This window comes from Diabrotica undecimpunctata, chromosome 1 (genome assembly GCF_040954645.1).
Source record: "Diabrotica undecimpunctata isolate CICGRU chromosome 1, icDiaUnde3, whole genome shotgun sequence".
Classification (NCBI taxonomy): domain Eukaryota; kingdom Metazoa; phylum Arthropoda; class Insecta; order Coleoptera; family Chrysomelidae; genus Diabrotica; species Diabrotica undecimpunctata.
This window is the reverse complement of record NC_092803.1, coordinates 61,598,260-61,621,288: the sequence shown is the minus strand read 5'-3', so window position 1 is coordinate 61,621,288 and position 23,029 is coordinate 61,598,260. Positions and strand designations below refer to the sequence as shown.

General features: G+C 32.8%; 1 protein-coding gene across 1 annotated transcript in view; it reads left to right on the top strand.

The window, feature by feature from the left end:
- The first annotated feature begins 4,779 nt into the window (after positions 1-4,779).
- LOC140449573 (uncharacterized) overlaps positions 4,780-23,029 on the top strand; it is an 85,392-nt gene continuing 67,142 nt past the window's right edge. Inside the window, exons 1-2 of the mRNA XM_072542817.1 lie at positions 4,780-4,982; positions 16,203-16,253. Coding sequence (XP_072398918.1) covers positions 4,901-4,982; positions 16,203-16,253 — 133 coding nt within the window. The 5' untranslated portion in view covers positions 4,780-4,900. The remainder of the gene's footprint in view (positions 4,983-16,202; positions 16,254-23,029) is intronic.

The following is a 23,029-nucleotide window of genomic DNA, read 5'->3' as shown; positions in this document are numbered from 1 at the left end:
ATATTTTTCAGAGTACTATATCACCGTATGGCACCATATGCAGAACAGATAGTTGGAAAATACCAGGCTGGATTCAGAGCTGGTAAATCGACAATTCATCAGATTGCAACCCTGAAATAAATTTTAGAAAAAACACTGGAATACAGTGGCGGCGCAAGATCATAATTTTATGTAGGCAAGATACATTTTGCGAGGCCCTCTGCTCGCGCTTAAAGACAGATTTTTTAAAACAAAAAACATGTGTCATTTCATTATTGAACTTTTATTCATACAAAATCTTGTCAAACTTACAACTAACCTAAAAATATTTAGGATAATCGGATAAGACCTACAAACGTTAAAAAAGAATTTAATTAAATATTACAGGAACAGAAATTTTCTACTTTTTACACTTCTGATTTGGACGTAGTTATACAAGAAGGAACCAACTACCAAAATACAAAATTTGATAATATTGCTTATATGGCATAAGGAAGGATCAAACTTTGTTTAGCAAAAAAGAACCAAAGGCTTCACCATCAATATTTTGTGTTATAGCAGTTTGAATCAACTACCATTTACGTAACTATCATTTTGAGATTTCCATTCAGGATCCAACCGCATAAAGTCAGTCATATGTTTTGCAAGAGGGAACCAAGTCCATCTGTGTTTATTAAAATCAAGGAGCCATATTGAATTTTACAAAAAAGAACCAGTGTTGTTGACTTCTTGCCTGTGCTGGTTGCTGTAGCAGTTTGGAGTGATTCGTGTAGTGGCCAGAATAGAAATATCAAGATAGTTCTTATGCTGATAAGTATGTTGGGAGTCCACCCTGGCCTTCAAAATATTACTATGAAGTTTTTAATCTCTGGCCACAGTTTCCTGCCAAACAACAGTAAATTAGGTGACATTGATCTGCCCTAATATTCCAGCAAAGGCTTTACGCACCTTAAGACTATATCAGTGTTATGAAGAATGCTAGAAGACGAAATATTTTAAACGTAATAAAAATGGTATCTGTTTACTTTAAGTCTACAAGTGATATTGAGAAAAGTATTGTTAACAGAAAAAAAGACACAACACCAAGATAAACTGATTGAAATTTAAACAAATCCGCATTATTAAAAATAAACCAATGTCTATTTATGTCAGTAACGAATTTGTTGGAATGAATCTGCAAAAACGAGGATTTGGCAGGCCCCCTTCCATGGTATCTTTGTTGAAAAGTCTCTGGCCAGAAGAAAAACCAATATCGTCTGAAAAGCTGAAGGATATCGCATCATTTCTTCTTTTAATTTCGAATGATTGTAAAAACTTTTATCGTAATTTATCATCTAATGAAGAAATTGAAGATGCCATTGATAATTATTTCCATTACATATTTTAGTTCAGATTATTTTTTATTTTTAAGCTATAAAATATTGTTAAATTTGCTTTTATTTTTTACTTAGTTTTTCCTGCTATTATTTTCAAATAATTACAATAAAAATATAATCTAAAGAAGTTTGTTTTTTATTTACCTATTGTGAAATGTAATTAATTAATATGTATAATACGCAATATGGAACCAATCACCATTTTTTGGGAATACCAAAGTTGTTATTTTATATTATGTTAGTTTAAGTATCAACAATAAAAATACTATCTCTTTCCAACACGGTACAACCTTCAGTAAGGTTGTAACTTGTACCTGTAATTTACAATAGATAGCTTTGCGAAAATGTCTTTCCTGAAAACACACTTTTTGGAGTTGAGTCCTTTTTGCATAACTACGTACAGTTGTTTAATTACGTACTCGTAATATAGCTGTACAACTATTTTTCTTCACATATCACAAACAATAAATCAATAGTTACGTACTAGGCTACGTATTTATTATTTTATAAGTAGGTATAGTTATAAAATAGCGTTTTGAAACTGTGAACCATAGTTTTAATTTCTTAAAAAGAATGTCACGGTATACAGGGAGAAGCTGTTGTTTGACGAACGGGGAATACCCTATTTTGTTTTGGGTGGCGACGTGCAGCGGAAATTCTTCGTTAGCGATAGGAACGCAATTTCAGGGGAATACCCTTTTCTAGGCCAGCGGTATCGTGCATTGCAGCGGGATTTCTCGCGAGCGACAGCGACGCACGTACTGTTTTCGGCGCGTTCATGGCTTAGGTTTAGGTAATACATAAATCTCCATGGTGCGAGGCCGTGGGCTGTGGCGCACGTCCTACGCCGCCTCTGCTGGAATATGGCATTGATGTTCATCACATATTTATAGACTACAAAGGAGCCTACGACTTTGTGAATAGAAGAGAAATGTTCAAAGCAATCATATAGCTAGGAATACCAAATCAGCTGGTAAATTTAACAAAACTAAATCTTGAAAAAGTTGAATGTAGAGTACGAATTCAGAGGAACTGTCTGAATCTTTTAAAACAAAAAAAAACGGACTACGCCAGGGAATCCCTCTCTCCTGTATACTGTTCAATCTGGCTCTGAAAACAGTAATACTTGTGTCACAAATCACAATCATTGGTTTAATATATAATAAATCGGTGCAAATGCCTGCCTATGCTGATGATATCAATATTGTTGGTAGAACGAAAAACGCTGTACGAGAGACATATGTAGCATTAAAAGAATCAGCTACAAAAATGGGTTTAATAATAAACACCAACAAAACGAAGTATATGAAAATAATCACGCAACGACAAATCCTACGACCACTTGTTATAGAAAATGACGTCATCGAAGCAGTGAACTAATTTGTATACCTGGGAGCGCTCCTTAACACTGAAAATAATACTACCACAGAGATAAACCGCAGAATTTGCAAGGACAACAGATGCTATTTTGGGCTTAATCTCCTCCTTAAATCCACAAGTATGTCGAAAAATACAAAAATAAAACTCTACAAAACAATAATACGCCCAGTCCTAAGATATGATTCAGAGACCTGGACTCTAACAAAAAGAAATGAAAACATGTTATGATGTTTCGAAAGAAACTACTAAGGCGAATCTATGGAGCAGTGAAGATACGATCAATATATTGAGATTGATTCAAAGTGCCTTCAACAAAAACGGGAACAGTTCGCTGATGAAAAATTAATTCAGCCCATATCATAACTTGTAGACCACTATATGGACGAACACCCCATACACGTGAATATAGGGGGTCTCTCTTGTCGACCAGGTCCTCTCCAAATTCTCACTCTTCTTTAATCAGTTTAAAAACAAAACCTAGCTTTATCTGTGAATAGTACATAACTCCATTCTTGTAAGCCCCACTGCACGGTGGGCACACCTTAATCTGAGTCCACGATTTCTATGCCGTAACATGCTAACCTTTAATGGGCATCTGGCGTGCAGGTCAGTGTCATTTAATCTATTCCTCAAAGTTTGGTCACAAACAGTATTTCGACGAGCTATTCCTACTATATACCGACATCACCATGTCTTTCAGCGACCTTATTAAATTCAGAGACACGTCAAACTGATGTACATCACCTTGTGAAAGACGAGTCTGAATCATATTCACAGCAAGTAAATACTACTTTTTATCTTTAAAATTTGAAGCACTATTTCTTTACAATTTGAAGCAATTAATCGTGAGATTAACAGATTAATTTACATGGCATACCTTGATTTGTAGAGAACCAGTTTTCAAATCGAATGATAAATATTAAAAAAAACTTTTTAAATTTTTATTAAAAAACGTAGAATAATAATGGTGCTCCGACATTTTTGATGTGTGTATAATAGGAGCTTGGTCAAATCTGAAACTATAATTGGAGTATATTTGGCAGTTATTTCAAGATCTTCCGTGAGACAAGAAGTCAAAAAGGTCGGGTGGCTTTCTTGGATTACTGAGTCAGTAGCGGATTACACCCTTACTAAAGAAGTCATAGTTGTTTTCGTTTAAATTGCACAAATTGTTTCCTTTTATCGTAATAAGTGTCGATTCCTATTTGGTATTTTTGGCATTCGAATCGCTCTAAAAATCTATTTTAAAGCGTATAAACAATGTCTTTGTAGTCTGTGCTGAGATCGAATGTCAAAGTGAACTGCTGATTGCAGCGCTGAAAAATGCTTTTATTTCGAGAGCAGTTGCTTTGATTAATTTGCATTTCGTTTGGTATGGTTGTAACTTATAAAAAGAAATATTTTTCGGATAATAATTAATGTTGTCTCTCCATGAACAGTTCCGTTTGGGTGATTGGTATTATAAATATCGTATTGTACTGTTTGGACTGGCAAAAAGATATATAGGTTTGCTGGGTATATAGTTGATTTTGGATATCAAATTAGTATCCTAGAGGAAAGTTTTCTCAAGTTTGTTGTAATTTAACGGGAAATATATTTGATTTGAACGATTACTTAAGTCTACCAACTTACTTTAGTTGCTAAGAAGTCGCCCATTAGAATGGTAACTTAAATGTATAGACACAATAAACACATAATGTGTAGGTAATGCCGAAATGTGTGATAATGCTTGCCACATTTGCAGGTCGCCGATTCGCGACAGGCCGGAAAACAATGTATCGCTTTAATGTGAGTATAATTACCTATAAAATTAATAAAAAGGTCAATTTAATTTTATTTTGAATATAATTTTAAAAAAGTAATAAATAGAATTTTCAACGGTATTACTATTATGATGCAATAGATGTGCGTACAAACCGGAAAATTGCGATTTTTGTTTATTTTTGGTTTTTCGACACACTTCAATTAAATTAATTTTAATATCGATAAATACGGTATATTTAATTAAAAATAAACATTTACTGTGGGTTGCTGTCTTAATAAATATAAATTCAAATTAATAGTCCATTGTAATCCTTATCGACTGTTCTTGCCTTCGGTCTAAAACTTGTATTTTACAGTTATCTACACTTATCCTTTCGCACCAAGCTGCTGAGGATGAAAATATGTTTAACAATTTACTAGTCATAATTTTTGGATTTATTTTGACAACAAATCTCTTACATATATCATCGTCTGATTCTCCAGGTAAGTTTTGAACTAGTTACAGGGGACTATATAAAGTAATTATAAAATTATAAGATTACTTTTGTATTTTCTTCGTTGAGCTGAATTAATGTTTAGATAACCTTTTTTCTAATTTTTTTGACGATTCTACGGATGTATTTTTTTGGGAATGTCCTACGTATACTGTTGGGTATTAACACATGATATTGTGATCCTATTATCTCAATATGTTTATTACATTTTTTGTTACATATCTCCCAGCTGTTATATATTTACCTATATTTGTTAGGTTTTTCTGTTAGTCAACTGTATTTGCAATAATATTGCAATTATTTTGTCAGTTATTCTTTTATCTGTTTTGTAGGGATTTTAAAATATTTCTCTTCTAAAATTGCTCATATTTTTCTAAAAACCACAAGTTTATAATATTCGCTTCACTTAATTCTTTCTTCTTCTTTGAGTTCCATCTTCTATCGAAGGTTGGAAATCATCATGGCTACTCAGATTGTGTTGACTGACGCTCTAAATATTTCTGCACTACGGCATTCAAACCATCCCCTCAAAATCTTGGTCCACGATATTCTTCGACTTCCCACATTTCGCTTTCCTCTAATTTTGTCTTGCATAGTTAGTTTCAATAATGAATATTTTGGCTCGCTCATCACATGTCCTAAGTACTCAAGTTTTCTTCTTTTGATAGTCAACAATTGTTTGAACTTCTGCGTTTTATAATTCCATGATATTCGTAGGATTCTTCTGTAACACCAAAATTCAAAGACGGCCAACTTATTCAGATGCACTTCTTTCCATGGTTCCAAGCCATAAAGAAAAGTAGTGAATACTTAACACCTAAGCATCCTTAGGCGTAGTCCTAACCTTATATCCAGACAACAAAGAAACTTTATAAGTTAAACTAATGATACACGTGCTATTTCAATACGTGTCTTAATTTCTTTGGTTTGGTCTACATTTGATGTTATCCATGTTCCTAACTATTTGTAGGTATCCACACTCTCATTCACTCTCTTCTACAATCAATTGGATATTTGCATCCGATGATTTAGTTATGATTATGCATTTAGTTTTCTTCAAATTCATCCTGAGTCCGTATTCATGACAGCATTCATTAAGGCGTGGCATTACGTTCTGTAAATCATTGTTCTTATCCGTCATTATTACTGTATCGTCTGTAAAACGCAAGTTATTCAAACCTTCGCCATTGATAGATATACCTGTTATTGAATCTGAGAGCGCTTCTTTAAATACCGCTTCACTGTAGACATTGAAGTGTAGTGGTGACGGCACGCACCCCTGGCGGCTCCTCATTGTATTTTGATATCTACGGTGTTCTGATCGTCAACTCTTACTTTGGCGGTTTGATTCCAATATAGATTAGAAATTATTTTCATATCACGACTGCCAATATTTTTGGTTTTTAATATATCTACAGACTTTTTATGTTGAACCATATCAATGTCTTTTCAAAATTTACAAAACATAAGTACATATCCTGATTCATGTCCAAATGTCCATTCATCTCTGGGCCAGCACGTTCAAGCGAAACAATTCATCTCTTGTGTCTTTAAGTTATTGTTCTGTGATCTGAGCAGGATGATGCACTTGACTTTTTGGGTATTGCCTCAAAGGTCGATTGCAGCCATTGTGTGGGGATTGTGGCAGTCTGATATATTAGAATAAATAGTTCAATCATTACATGAATGTCATCTTTATCAATAACATTTAATAATTCATCATCTGGTCCCATATCTTTGCCCTCTTTTGTATTTTTGATGACATAGATGACATCTTCCCGTAATATTGTCCGATATCCTCTGTGGTTTCTAATAACAGTTCTTATCTTCCATCATTAAATAGCTTTTGAATGTAAGTTGTCCAGTGGCACAATCTTTTCTTCACATCAACTATATAATATCTCCTTTATTATTTTTAAGGATATTTGTTCTGTGCTTTTTGTAGAACCTGTCATATCTTTGATTTTTTCGTGTAAATTAAACTATCATACTTATTATCCAGATTTTCTATTTCTTTGCATCTGTTGAAGAGCCGCCCCTCTTTTGCCTCTTGATTTTTTTCTGCTATTTTTCTGAATTTCTTTGTATTTATTCAGGTCTTTTGCTTTATGTATTCTTCGTTCTTTCATATGTTCAAGAATTTCTACTATCATCCAAGGTTTTGTTTGTTCCCCAAGTGATTTGAGTTTTTTTCCAACTGACACAGCGACATATTGAATGGTTTCCTATTTTTGGCCAATAGTTAGTTTTTCCGAGTTTTGGCATTATTTTCTTTGACTTTCCGTAAGTTCTCGTTTATTTTAAATTTCGTTTCCGTATATGTGTTGTCTTGTTTGAGCTGCCTTGTATCCATGATTTTCTTGGAGCTAAGGTGCTTTGCATTCTTTACAGCGAAGGATATGTCCACTCCTGGCTAAGTTTTAAATGATATTATAGAATTTCTATATCTTCTGTTGACGATAATATAATTTATTTGATTTCTGACTATTTTGTTGTTATTGTCGGCTGATGACCTCCATGTGTATAATCTACGTTTAGGAAGTTTGAAGAAGGTATTTGCAGTTATGAGTTTTTCATATCATTCCCCATTCATATCATCATATCCTCATTCCACAAGTCTACATCGCCCCGCACAATTCTCCACTTCTCCTTGGCCCACTTTAGCATTTAAATCTCGCATTATAATATTTATGTCATGTCTTTTAGTCAGCTTTAACACATTATCAATCTGTTCATAGAATTTTTCTATGGTGTCTTTATCCTTGTTTGCAGTGAGTGCATATACCTGGATTATATTTATTTTACGTTTAAAATGAGAGTTGAGAGATAGTATCAATAGTCGATCAGAGTAGGGAACAAAGTTACAAACAGCTTTTTGAGAATTATTATTAACTATAATGCCTGTGATTGGAGTTATTGTTTGCCTGTGATTCAGGCCATTTTATATCACTAAGCCTCGGTATGTTAATCTTTGTTCTGCACATTTCCAACACTGTTATCTAGTTTGCCAGATTAGTATAATCTTCTTACGCTCCATGTTCTAATTTTCAATGTTATAGAGTTATTCTTATTTGTTGGGCAGCGATTTACCTTGATGACGACTTGTGAGGGCCGTAGGGATCCTGTCGTCTAAATCCGATTGTCCTTCTCTACCGGACTTTGGATTCCGAGCTCCATGCTCATTAAGTAAATTATCTACTAGTGGGCTCATGATGATATTTACTAAGGATATCCATGCGGATCTTTATTGTGGTAGTCATCCTGTGGCTTTCCACATCTCAATACCGTTGACTAATTTAGCTCTTCCTCCTTCGGAGTTAATTTCTCAGCTCGAGGGCAATGAAGTGCCCTACCACGTGTCGGTTTTTCCACCCGTAGCTGTTGACCAATGAGGGGGGATTACTTATATCGGTAATCGTTTGGGTAATTTTAAACCTGCAGTATCCAATAATAGGCCGATTCAGTATCATTTCTCTTACCCTCTATCTTGGTACTGGTTATGCCGCTGCCCGACATCAGAGTAGGATATGGGAAGGGAAACTTTGGTATTTAGATGGGAGAATGTATCTAGGAGTTCATTTCTCCCAGTTATTAGGAGATTGGGAGATAATTATGGCTCACGTGGACAGGGTCGCACTCTGAAGTAGATCTATCTTTTACCGGGAACGTAAAAGAGTATGTTCCCGCTACCCTTAGTCATAAATAAACTTAATCCTTTATGATATTCCTAATATACGCAAGCATTTTTCATTTATTTCGCAGAGGTACTTATTATTAATAATTATTTATGACTGAAGCTTACTTACTTACTTACTTAATCCTTACTTACGGATTTAAGGCATTCGAGGTTTTGGAGTAAAAGCCTCTCCAAACGCCGTGGTTCTTGGTCATCGACTCCTTTCTATTCAACGGTTTCCACTGCCTTGATGGTCTGCCTCTTCTTCGCTTTTTGTCCGCTACTGCTTGCCAAACTTTCTTCACTTTTATTTTCACATCCATATGAACCGCATGGCAGAACCACGAAAGTTGTCCTTATTCAACTTTAACTAAGACCGATACAACATTACATTATGATTCGGTATAAAATTATTCCTCAATCTAACGCTTCTCGTCACTCTCAAAACTATTTTTAGATACCGCATTTTACACGCTTGTATCTTAATTTTAATTTTGTTTTACATTTTAGACGCTGGTATCTTACTTTTTTCTATTTAAAGTCTAAGTTTCTGAGCTATATAGTAGCATGGGCACGTATGTCGAATTTTTTTTAATGAAGAAATTTATGTAAACACTAACTACTTGTCTTAAAATTATACCTTAATACTTAACTAAACTATACTATCGAATTATTTGGAGTCGCCCATTGTGCTCTACCAGAGGAATATTTCTTCGAGTGTCTCTCATGAGATCCTGAATGGAATTCGGATCAATTTCTCTCCGATTTTCGTAAATTTGCTTTCTTAATTGTTCTTTATCGTAGGCTTCACAGCCTCCATGATAAACATTCCTAGACATTAAAGTCCAAAAATCTTGTATCGGGCGAGCCTGTGGCAAGGGAGAAAAGGTGTATGGTCTTGTCGAAGCCAGTTTTGGGTATCTCTTGAGTAATGACATGATACTAGGTCCGGCCAACAAATGATGCCATCATTAGCATGATGTTCGTAGAAGAAGCAGAGGACGACCACGAATGATATGAGATGAATTGATGGTGTGGAAGAAGACCTACAGATTCTAAGGGTTAGAAGATGGAGGGAAGTTGCCAGAAATCGACGGGAGTGGTGACTTCTTTGTGAGCAGGCCAAGATCCACAAAGGATTGTCGAGCCACTTATGATGATGATGATGATGATGATGTTCGTAGACAAACTGAAGCAATTTAGAAAGGCAGTTATCAATATAGCTCTGACTATTCAAAGCTTTACCCCTCACTCTTCCCACAAAAAGCCGGAATACACGCCTGTTAGAAATTGCACACCGGACAAGGATTTTATTTGCAAATTTCTCTTTATGTTTGTATCTAACATTGCCAGCGCATTCTTCTACGTTGTCCTTATAAAATCCATCGTTTCTCTTCATTTCAGAATTACGCAAAGTAAAATACTTTTCGTCATCCAAAATAATAATTTTTTCATTGGACAAATGTAACCGCCTCAGTTGACCACAGCATCTTGGTATGTGGAGTTGCGCTTAAGAGTCTTTGTGTCATTTACAACGCTTTCGATATTTAAGATCATTCCTACCAAATTCCAATGATATCGTACTCTTAAAAGATCTGTATTGACGAGCTAATCTCCTCGTTGACATTCCAACCTGGTTTGTTGTTTTTCTGGAATAAAAGCACGTGGTCTTCAACTTTTGGGAGATTCAGACATGGTATTACCTGATCATACTCCGCTGTTGTTTATCTGATGTTCCGAGGTGATTCAATGAAATGACGTACGATTTTAAACAAATAAAATAAAACTGAAAAAATATATTTTTATTAAATTATAAAACAACGTATACTACACAGATGGAAATTAATGTGTAAGTGACGAAATAATCAGTTTTTGAAGATGATATTGGAAAGGTGGCCTCCATTTTGTGTGACACATTCTTGCAGTTATGGAACAAAGCTGTCTACGACATTGAGTAACATTTCTTGAAGTATTGCACCCACTTTTTCGCGTATCAGTTCTTTCAAAGCCTCGATATTTCTGGGGGGGGGTTACTTCGGTAGAAGGATAACTTCTACCGGCAGTCCCACTGGATTGCCACACCCGTTCTTTTTTTGGTATTTTTCAAGAAACCACTGCCCTTAATTTAACTTTTTACAAGAAGCATCTTGTTAATTCTTTTCCAATGCCGTTTTCTAAATTTAATTTGAGCTAATGGTTACCGAGATGTTTTATTTGTTTATGAGCCAAAAAATGGTTTATAATTTTAAAAAACTCTTGAAGCAGCCCAAATACCCGATTTTTATTCCTTTAAAGTATGTTAGATAGGTAATGTGCTTTTTATGAGTAAAAAAATTGACAAACTTCTGTATGGTCTAGATTGTGTTGTGCAAGATTTTAAAAAATGTCAATTTAATTAGATTACAAAAGTATCATGTTAAATCTTTTAAATCCATTTTAATGAAATTTTTATGGGATGTTTTATTATATTATAAAAATTTTCTGGCGAATTATGAAGGTCTTAAGTGCAATCTAAATGGTTGAAAAACGTTGAATAAAAAAGTTCTTATTTTCTTCTCTTTTTTTTTTGTTTTTATTGCTATTTTGCAGCAAGGGTAATAAATTAGAACGTTTTTAACCAGCCGTATCTTATCGAAAATTTAATTGTCGCTATTTTATTTTTTACGATTTTGCTCCAAAATAAATTGTTTTAAAGTTATAAGTAAGGGAAGTAGAAAAAAATCGATGTTTTTAGTAATTTTTAAATATTTAATTTTTTTTATTAATATAGCACCACAGTCAATCTGTGAAAAAATCATCGTTTTCACGTAAAAATCTTACACAGATTTTTGAGGATTCTAAAAGGTATATGAGAGACAGCTGATGACAAATCCTTAGAGATCTCCAGCTAATTTTGCTTTGTTTTTTTTTATAACCACAAAAAGTTAAAAAAATGTTGTTTGCCTATAAAGCGTTTCTTATAAATTTTAGAGAAAAATGGTTGAAATAAAGTTTGTAGACCTTAAAATGTTCTTTTATTTCTGAGTTTCAAAATTAAAATACATACACAATTGACCGAGATGATTGCAAAAAACCCTTATTTTTGCAGTAATTTATAAATAATAATAAAAAGTTTTTTTTGAATAATGATATGTAATGTATTTATTTAAAATTTTATTAATTTAAAAATAGTTTGTAAGTTATTCAATTTGTTTATCCTGGGAAGCCATTGTTTAAACATCTGTACTTGCCCAAACAGTGGATCAAGATGCATGTAGTAGGTCGCAATCAATTCTTTGTGCCTTCAGTTTTATTATATCATGTTCACATTTTATCAAAATTGTTATTAACAAAATCGTTTGAAAAAGGATCAGACTTTTTAGCTTATAAACATTTATAATATCATTGATATTTTTTATGTTATGCACTTGTAAATAGACTTACTGAAAAGATGGTGAAAAAACACAATCTTAAAAAAAGTCACCAGTAGGAAAAAATATAGCATATTTTTTCTTTAAATCATATTTCTATTATTTATTAACATTAAGAGTTGAAAATTGGATAGATTATCAGTAAAGATCTAGATTTTATGATCGAATTTGTAGACAGCATATACAAAGATGGTGTAAAAAGGTATAACCCGTTAAATTGATTGTACTCGTAAAATACCTCCACGCAATACCTGTAAGTGGAAAGGAGAAAAATGTGCAATATTTCGTCCTCTATGGCACACAGAATATTCATTTTTTTAACTGGGGTAACTTAAGAAAATAATAAAAACTGATATACTTTCACCTCAAGGAAAAATAGAAAAGTCCCGGAAAAATAAAATAATTATTTTTTTTCATAAAAAAGTTATTGAATTTAACTATTATTTTGTAAGAAATATTTAAATTATAATAATTAATGTATATGATTTATATAAATATATAATATTAATTCCTAATTAATACTCCAATACTCCAAATGTGGTTATTTTAATTAAAATATAGAACAACTTATTTTTTAGTTTTGGTTTTACACTCTCTAAATAAATGGTTTTATAACAAATTTTGAAACTAATATTTTTGTACTTTATAAGAAGAATTAGTAAGTAAGGTCCATTCGCTCAACTCGGGCATATTTTGACAGATTCATAGCTGGAAACCTACAACACAAAAGTTCCCAGCTCACAGTATTAACAACTTAAACTTTTATTACAGTCTTCTTTCATTGAAAAAAGAAGAAATATTATAAATAGTGGAAGTGTGTAGTAAACCCATATAATTTTGGGTAGTATATATTTAAAAGATATATTTCAGATATATTTCAAATATTGATTGCCGGTTATTCGTAAAGTTCTATTTTATATACAATTTAGTTTGTTTACTATTAATATTGGCTATAAGTAAATCATCTTCATCGCCATAAGAAACTGTCTCTGCAATAGATATTTGCGGTAAAGGCGATGGATTTTCACAAACTTTATTCTCGTTCTCTGTTGTTCTTTCTTTTCTGACAATATAATCAGTAATTAAACTTTGCGATGATGATGCTAATATTTTTTATGTAGCTCACGTATACTGACATGCAGTTCTGCAGCTCACGTTGTAATTTAAAGGTTTGTTTAGAATTAGTGTCATTAATAAGAAAATGATTTTCTAATTTACAGCAAAGTTAAAGACCTTCTCGAATTGATTTTTCAGTGAGGAGGTTTGGTTTTTCTTTCTCATCATTATCATCTTCTAGACTCACAACGCCATCTAAAGTTAGATTTAATGTTTTATCCATTTCTATATCATCGTGGCTAAAGGTATTAAAGAATCTCCGCCAATTTCATGTGCAAATTAATTATTCCATCTGATGGTGTCGATGTTTGAATGGTTGCATTGCTTGTTACACATACTAGCCAAACATTTTTCCAACAGGCATTTAAAGTTCTTGGTCTTATTTGAGCGGAAGCAGATGCAACATAAATCAAACCATTAAAAATAGAAAATTGCTTTCACACGTATGTTACTGTTAAGGGCTCATTTTCTAGTTTACTCACGATGGATTTGTAAGTTGCCTTTATATAATATTTTTTAAACATTGCAATTATGCCTTGATCTAATGGCTGAAAACGACGTGTTTTATTGGACGGAAGAAATGACCTGCTGCATTGTCAATAATTAATACAACTTTAAAATCGAGGGATTTTTTCTTCACATGGGCTTCTACTTCTGACACGAAGTAGTTATGAAACCATTCTGTAAAAATAGCTATTGTCACTCAAGCTTTCTTGTTAGCCATTCATTGCACTGGCAGTTGTTTTAAATCTTTGCCTTTTAAAGCACGTGATCTAAGAGATTTATTTATTAAGATCGTTTTCAACATCCGATATCTTGACGCATTGCAAAGTAATGATGTTACTCGATCTTTACTTGCTGTATGTCCACTTGCAGTTTTTTCATCCTTTGGGATGTGAGTACGGTTAGGCATTTTTTCCAATACAGTCTCGTTTCATCAGAGTTAAATACTTGACCGGCACAATAGTCCCCATCTTCAATCATTTTCGCTAGCTCCTGTAGAAATATTTTTGCTGCTGCTTCATCTGCTGTAGCACTCTTTTCTGTTGTCTTGATATTATGAAGTGCATTTCTTTTTGTAAACACGGTTAGCCAACCTTTGCTAGCTGAAAATTCTCTACCAGCTTAGGAAGTGGTGGTTCTGACTGTTTCAATAACTCATTAAACTAAAGAGCTTTTTCCTGGATTAAATAATCACTTACAGGAATTCTTCTTTGAATTAGTTCCTTAATTCAAATCTTTCAATCCTTCAATCGATGGATCTTTGTGTTCTTTCTGATAATACATCCCTTGAGTAAGATAAAAATTTGGGGCTTAATTTTGTACCAGAAATTTATATATCTGGATTTTCTTATAGCAACTTCATTCTTTTTAATTTCTATTACAGTTGATTGTCTTTAATGTTTTCTTTTCTTCATTGAATCAAATAAAATCTTAAAAAAAGAAATTAAAAAATTAGACCTACGATATTGAGATGGCAAAAACCTCTTCTAAAGAAAAATAAAACTTTACGACACTCACTTGAAACTTTTCAATCCGAAAACTGTGCTGCAAAAGTTTAATCAACTTGTAAAACGAAGCACAGCTAAGATAAAAATTATTTTAAAACAAAGCAGGTTATACCTTTCAATGCGAAACGCAATGATGTAATAGGGATATCATGTAACAAGACAATCCCCAAATTGCAAACGCTCACTCTACTGACATCTGGATGTGAATAGTTAATATTTAATTAGGATAGTTATTAATAGAAATTGTTGGATGAAAGACAAATTGCACACCGCACAACTTTAAAATCGCATAAAAAGAAACCTTTACATTATTCAATAAAAGTTAAATATTTCTTACGAAATCATAGTAAAATTCAACTTTTTTATGAAAAAAAAAATTACCTAATTTTGTTTCGGTAGATGAAAATAGCAAAGTTCCTATTATTTTATCGAGCGACCGCAATTTAAAAAAAATCAAGCTTCTGTGTGCCATAGAAACCAAAGTATTGCAAATTTTTTTAGTGCGCTTCAATTTGAAGTTCCATTTTACGAGTACCATCACTTTAATAAATTAAACCTTTTTACTGCTTCTCGGTATATACCATCTATAACATGGATCATAAAATTAATAATATGTTTAATTACTTTATGCTCGTTTATAATCTGCTCAATTTTCAGATATTAATGTTAGCAAACAAAGGAAATATAATTTGAAGAAAACATTATTACCATCTTGGTCCCTATTAGTCACAAAAGGTTTCTTTTAAGGTTGTGTTTTTCATCATATTTTCTAGTTTACTTACAAGCAGGTGACATAAAAATATGGAAGTTATTATAAATGTTTATAAGCTAAAAAGTTAACCCTTTGTCAAATGTTTTTTTTTTAATAAAAATTTTGATAAAATATTAAATTTTTTCTTAAAATTGAAGCCTCAAAGAATCTATTGTGATCTGCTAAATACATCTACAGCCACTGTTTAGGCAAGTACAGTTGTGTAAATAATTGCTCTCCAAGATAAACAAATTATGCATGCAAATTATGATTATTATTAATCAAAAAATAAAGTTATTAACATTTATAAATTACTGTAAAATAAGAGTTATTTGCAATTATATCGATTGATTGTTAATGTATTTTAATTTAAAAATTCGCAAATTAAAAAACTTTTTATGATCTACAGCTCTTATTTGAACCATTTTTCTCTAAAATGTATCTATAAGAAATATTCTATAGGCAACAAAAAGTAATTTTTAACTTTTTAGGATTGTTAAAAAAACAAAGCAAAAGCAGCTGTACGTCTTTCAGGATTTGTCATCAGATATCTCTCATATACCGTTTAGAACCTTCAAAACCCCGTATAAGAGTTTTTTATCCACCTACATAGTCGAAAAAAACTGTTGGCTACATTTATACCAATTTTAAGTTCTTTGGGAAATTACCTACCTTCTTATATATTTAATTTGTTTAAACATTTTATGTTTTTTGAACTTTATATTAATACCACCTTTGTTTACAGAAAATAAAAATGATTTTTTTAAAATATATGGAAATGGGCCGCGGATTGCTCGTAAGTACATTTTTGAAGTTTATTTGTAGATGTGCTTATGTATTTAATAAATCGATAAATTCATAACATAATAGATAAGGTCATTATTTTTGAAAATAACATTCAGATGGTTTATTAAATGCATATGCCAACTGTATAGTTTTTCCCAACTAGCCGATTTATAGATTATTTTATATTGATACAGCTTTATTTCTTCCCTTACAAAGACAAAAAATTACAATTAAAATAATTTTCATATAAACTTCTGTAGATCATTTAGATATTAGTAAATATTTTATGTTTTTTTACGTATTTTTTACTAATTTTGTCAAACTTAGAAATTTATTTTTGACTTGACATCACACTGATATTATTATTTTTTTAAAACTGTTAATAAAACATCGGTTAAAAACATACCTATGTATTATATTTTTGATAGACTTTATCCTCAGTAAGATATTACGATGTTTTCAGTAAAACATCCTAAAAGGCATTTAAATCAAAGCGAACACAAATGAATAAACGAATTCATGTTCATGTAAATAGTGGATAGAACGTAGCGAACGAATTCGTTGGGAAGTACTGTTTTTACTAATTTATTTACAAATGAGTTTGAGAGGACTGTTTGTAATTTTATACAGTATGATGCAAATGTATGGAATAAATTCATTATTTCAGAAACAGACGACTTTTAAAAAAAAATCTTAAAACACGTCTTTTTTAATTCTTGAGTGGCCATCAACTGCTATATATGTGTTAGACATTACGTCATCATTGTCGGCGTAATGACGTAATCGACGATTTTTTTAAATATAAACCGAGGTCACGCGACAGCTCATTTGAAACGTCTCCTTATCGCCTTTAACCAAAACTGTTAACCGGTTAACCAAAACTGTTGGTTTATTAATACAATTAACTTACAATAAATGTTTACTTAAATACAATTAAATTACAACAAGGTTCAAATTGACTACTTTAGCAATAATACAATGTGAAAGACGGCAATAAATTCTTTCCTTACGTTTTTGATGACTTCAGGTGTTATTTGTGCAATTTCCGTTCTGATGCGCTCCCTCAACTTTTCTACATTATTCGGTCGATTTTGATGCACTCTGCTCTTTAAATATCCCCACAAAAAAAATGTCTAACGGAGTCAAATCTGGAGACCTTAGTGGCCATTCGATGGCCCCCTTCTACCTATCCACCTACCTGGGAAAACGTTATTAAGGTTATTTCGCACCTCAACGCCGTAGTGTGGGGGAGCCCCGTCATGTTGGTACCACAAATTATTTCTATTTGGAAATAGCTGATTCAGCTGTGGCAACAGATAATCCTCAAGAAATTCTAGATAACGAGAAGCAGTTAAGTTTTCCTCAAAAAAATATAACCCTACAAATGGATTATCTATAATACTGGTCCAAACATTTACCTGCTCGGGATATTGTGTCTTACACTCTTCCATCCAATGTGGATTTTCACTTGCCAATGTATCGATATGTCTGGCGATTTACGTAACCGTTCAGCATAAAAGACGCTTCATCAGAAAAAAGTACCTTTTGTATGAAACCCTGAACTCTGTTACATTTTTCGATAATGGTTTCGCAGAATTCGATTCTTCTATCAAAGTCATTTCTAATAGCTCCTGGACCAGATGTATTTTGTATGGATGCCACTTCTCTTTTTTTAGCACTCTTACAACAGTTGATTGGTGGACATTATTATCTAGTGCGACCTGTCTAGAACTGGTATGTGGATTGTCATGAAACGCCAGTACAACGTCCAGTTTCTTGGCTTTGGATGTTGATTTTCTACCACTTCTGGGAAGATCTCTAACATGGCCCGTTTCTCTAATTTTTTTTTTCAATTTTACTCACTGTTGATTGAGTAAACTGTTTTGGGGTATTTAGCATTAAATATATTACGAACTTCTGCTTGAGTCCTCACTCTATCTTCATAACCAATCATGATTAAAATCTCGATTCGTTCTGTTTCTGTTAATTTCATATTTGTAAATGCTGTTTTGTAATGTCGTCAAAAAACTGGAAGAGTAAAAATGTGACGTCTATTATTTGACAAATTCATAGATTATTGACAAATAAAACGAGTCAATGTCAATATTGATTTAAATATTTTGAAAAATAACTTGGAATACTTACTGCAATAATTAATTTTAGATTATAATGTAGCATTGTTTGTTATCAATGTATTTTTTTCTCGGAACTACCAAAAAACAATATTTTGTTTTATTCCCAGTGGCGTTCCTTAGTGTATTTTAGTTCAGTGAATGAATATTTATTTTAATTCCATGTTACTTGACAAAGTTCATAATTTTAGTGAATCCTGTAGAAATAAAAGTGATCACATCGTTGAAATGACGATAAGGAGACCTTAAATCGTCTTAAAAAAATCGTCGATTACGTCATTACGTCGAAACTGATGACGTAATGTTCAACACATATGTGTCAGTTGGTGGTGATTCAAAAATTAAAACTGACTTGTTTTAAGATTTTTTTTACAAGTCGTCTGTTTCTGAAATAATGAATTTATTCCATACATTTGCATCATACTGTATATTTTATATAAATTTATAATTTTACGTAGTTTGCTTTTAAATTTCATTTCAAAATCTTCCATAGACATTCTACAGACATTTGTAACTTGACCTAAATTGTCAGGTGTAAATCAAATAACAAGGCATTATCTCCTCTTTTTTACTCGTTTATAACAAATTTGAACACCACACTCTCTTCTTCCTTTTTTTTTGAAAAAGTCCTGCAATAACTATAAAACCAGCAGCGCTAATGATTACATCTTCATCTGTATCCGGCATTGCATCCGATCATCAACGAATGCGAGCGTTGACTACAATGTAAATGGTCCTACTTTGTAGAGAACACATGACCAAGGGAACACCTATGAATTCGTTCCTTTGTTCGTTCGTTTGTGTTCGCTTTGATTTAAATGTACTTAATTATTTTACTGATAATATAAAACAATGCTATCAAGCAGTGTAGTATTTAACGACTGATGTTTTGAAATTAGTATCTGCGAAAATTTAGAGGTGTAACTTCTAGGAACTAAGTACCTAGACTACTTCTAAGTTCTCGTCAGAAAGTTCGTTGCCTAATAAATTGAGAAGCTGAACTGGCAGTAATAAGCTTGGGGTATCTGGTGAGTAGTTACACTTGGCGATGTCAAGGAACTTAAAGAACCTCTTTTGAGCTATCGATGGTTCTTAAAGTATCTTTTATTAAGAGATTGGATCCGACTTTGAATAGTTGGAACATTGGCCAGTTGGAGGATGTATAATGACGGAAAGTTATTGCGTTTGTTCATAAGTCTCCTCAGGATTTTTTTTTTCGATAACCTTAAGGGTGTTCATATGGCGTTTGTTGAGCACCACGTAGAGGTGGACACTGTACTGGACAAAGGGTCTAATAAATGTTTTGTATAAAAATACTAAGACGAATATATGGAGGCATAAAAGAACAAGGTTTGTGGCGCAGGTGTTACAATTTTGAGTTATATAGAAGATTTGGAGAACCTAACGTCGTAAAATTCATTAAGGTAGCACGCCTCAGATGCATAGGTCATGTAATCAGACGAGAGGAAGATGCCATAGTCAGAAAAGTTTTTGACCGAAGAGGGCCGATCGGACAACGAAGAAGAAGAAGACCGAACTTAGGTACAGTTCCCGTCATATAAAACTGGTACACTTTTTTTTCCCAATGTAAACCTGTGTTCAGACTTGACACAATGGTTCGTGAATCAATTCGTTGTTGCCATCACAGATAACGGAATTGCACTAAATCTAAATAGAAACAGAACGTTTAAAAATGTTTAAAGTTTTTATATAGGTATTATTATTATTATCATTAACAACAAAAAACCGTATCTAATAAATTTAATAACCAGAGAGAGGGTTGAGTTAATGCCCAAAATGTTTAAAGCATCTTTAAACGTACGTATTGGCACAGAGATATTGGAATGCATCTACTGTAATTTTATAATGTGTTTGTCGCACAGCCCTCCTTTTCGCTGATTTGATACAATATTTTCGTTGTACTGAATTATATAAACATAAACAGATAATTCCATTGGAATCCGCCGACCACAGTCCATCCAATCAGAAGGTATAAAAAGGCCTGAACTTGTTTATAATAAATTAATAATAAGTTAAGCATTTAAGAAGTTAATTGTTAATTGTATTTAGAGCGTTTATTTATAGTACGGCAACAAGTATATTGTATTGTATTTTTGAAAATAAAGTTTTTAAAAACGGAAGTTTCCACGACCATAAATTTAATTACTGGCAACGTTGCCCTAGAAATTGGAATGACATATGTGACAAGATCAACTTACACAACTTGAAAAATACGATTTTTGGTTATAAGAGTTGTACCAGTTTTTTATGACGCGAACGGTACCAAGACAACCTAGAAAATGATTTGAAGTCTATCGGAATTAGAGCATGGAGAAGAGTTGCCAGAGACAGGGGCGAATGGAGGATTGTTCTGAAGAAGGCTTTGGCTCATAAAGAGCTATAACGCCACTGATGATGATGAAATGTTTTGTATATGTACAGCAGAATACGCGAGTGGATGTTCCCGATTACCTATTACCTCTTAATGCTTCCAAGAACTTTATTCTTCTTCTCATCCTGTTAAGGGTGTTTTAATGTCGATGTTCCAGTTAAGCGTTTTTATGAATTCAACGTCCAAGAAGGAGATCAAAGGCCTGATATTAAGTTTTTTTCCATGAATCCCTATCACATTGTGTTCTTTGTGGAGTTCGTTATCTTGCATCACTGTAAGCGGTACCTGCGGATAACAGGGCAGTACCTCAGCATACAGGAGATGGTGTCGGATCTGTTGATAGGTAGGAGAAGGTCCGTTCTATATCAAATTAGAGCTAGAATTTTCTTTGTGGAACTTATGCTTTAGGATAATATTAAGAATGTTTATCAGCGACTTTGGCAGGATTAATCGATTTGAGAGATAGGAATTAATGATTTTCAGAAATGGATCGGCAGCGCAGCTTAGTGGAGTTTTTCAATCAGGTCTCAGTGCCAGACCTGATTGAATGCCTTCTGGACGTCAAGGAAAATTACGGGTATATACCTTTGATGTTCGTTGGTGGCTTGGAATATGAAGCTTTTTGCTTCAATCTATGCATTATATGTGGAATGATCAGCATTGAATCCGAATTGGAAATTTGGAATGATGTGGAATTTATCTAAGAGTTCTACTAGTCTTTCCTTAAGGATTCTCTCGAAGATCTGGCCTAGGTTGTTTAGAAGAAACATAGATCGGTTTTGTGCTGGTGAAGATTTTTCCTGATTTGAGAATCATGATTGTACTGGCTCTTTTTCAAGGAGTAGGAAAATAATCTAGCAAGAAACATGCATTGATTATAGTGTTTTTCGAATATCTGCACTATTTGTAGCTATTGTGATTCATTTATACTCTATCGATTGGTCCAAATCGGTTTTAGAAGTGATGCGTCTGGATAAAAGTTTCGTATTGAAGCCATAGGATTCACATCCTGTATATATTGAGACTGTCCTTTTTCTATTAAACGAAATAATAAAGAAAATTTTGATACAATTTATTAATATTTTTATATTTGGATTTCCATAATCTCTCTAAAGAACAGTGGATGTTTAACTAAACATATGTGTCTCTTCAAATGAAATTTGGTAGTTTTCTTGTGAGAAGATGTATTGATGTACTGATTTTTCGCAGTTATACTTCTAAAGTTCTTCTGTCTCTTGTGGTCAGTCAAAACATTGCGAAAACGTTCATATTCAAGTATGTAAATTATTTGATCTCTTGATGATTCAGGAGTATTAGCAACAGGAAGTGGAGCTTTCCAAGTGTATATTCATCATTTGGGCAGTTTATACCCGATATTTGTAATTACCATATTTTTTTCTTCACATAGTTCAAACAGTTTCTGTCCTCGTTCGATAGGGTGTTAAGTATCAGGTTTCGTTTAGTAAGACTATAGGGACCTACTGGTTAACTTCATCTATCTTCCATGATATTTGCCTTAAAGTCACAAAAGAAAATAACAAATGCCGTGTATTATTTTCAGTGAAAGAAGAGTCAATATATTGATAGAGTGGGCTTCATTATAAATCAGAAAATAAAACTTCTTGCCATTACTTTTAAAAACTACAATCAATAACGTGTTTCTTACGCTTAAAAGGGATTAAAAGTACTTAAATGATTTAATTATAACTAATTTGATTCACGCGCATGCTCCAACTACTGACAAACCAGAAGGTATGAAAGTTTCTAGAGCATATTTAGACTGAAGCAATAGATTGAAGACTCGCGGTAAACAGACAAAATAAACTGCAGATTTGATAGAGGAGTCATCATAGACTCAGATCGCTTATTAGTGATCTCAACCTTAAGAGCCAGAATATCAAACTCCAACAAAAAATAAAAGAATGTTGCCAAACAATACTCTAAAAACGTTAGCAATATACTAATGGATCACAATATAAACGAAGAAGACCAAAAACAAATAGAGACATTGGACGGGAATAAAAAAACTTATTGTATTAGCAGCAGAAGATGGGATAGGAATACAATCTCATGTCCCGAAAAACGAATGGTTTGACGATGAGTGCAAGAATTCAACCAGGGAAAAATGCTTACAGGACGAACAAGAACCACAGTCGAGAATTGCCAAATAAAGAAAAGAGAATACATAGAAAAGAAACATAACCACTTAATAACGAACTTAAATGTATAGAAATTATCAAAAGAGGGAAATATTTCAGAACA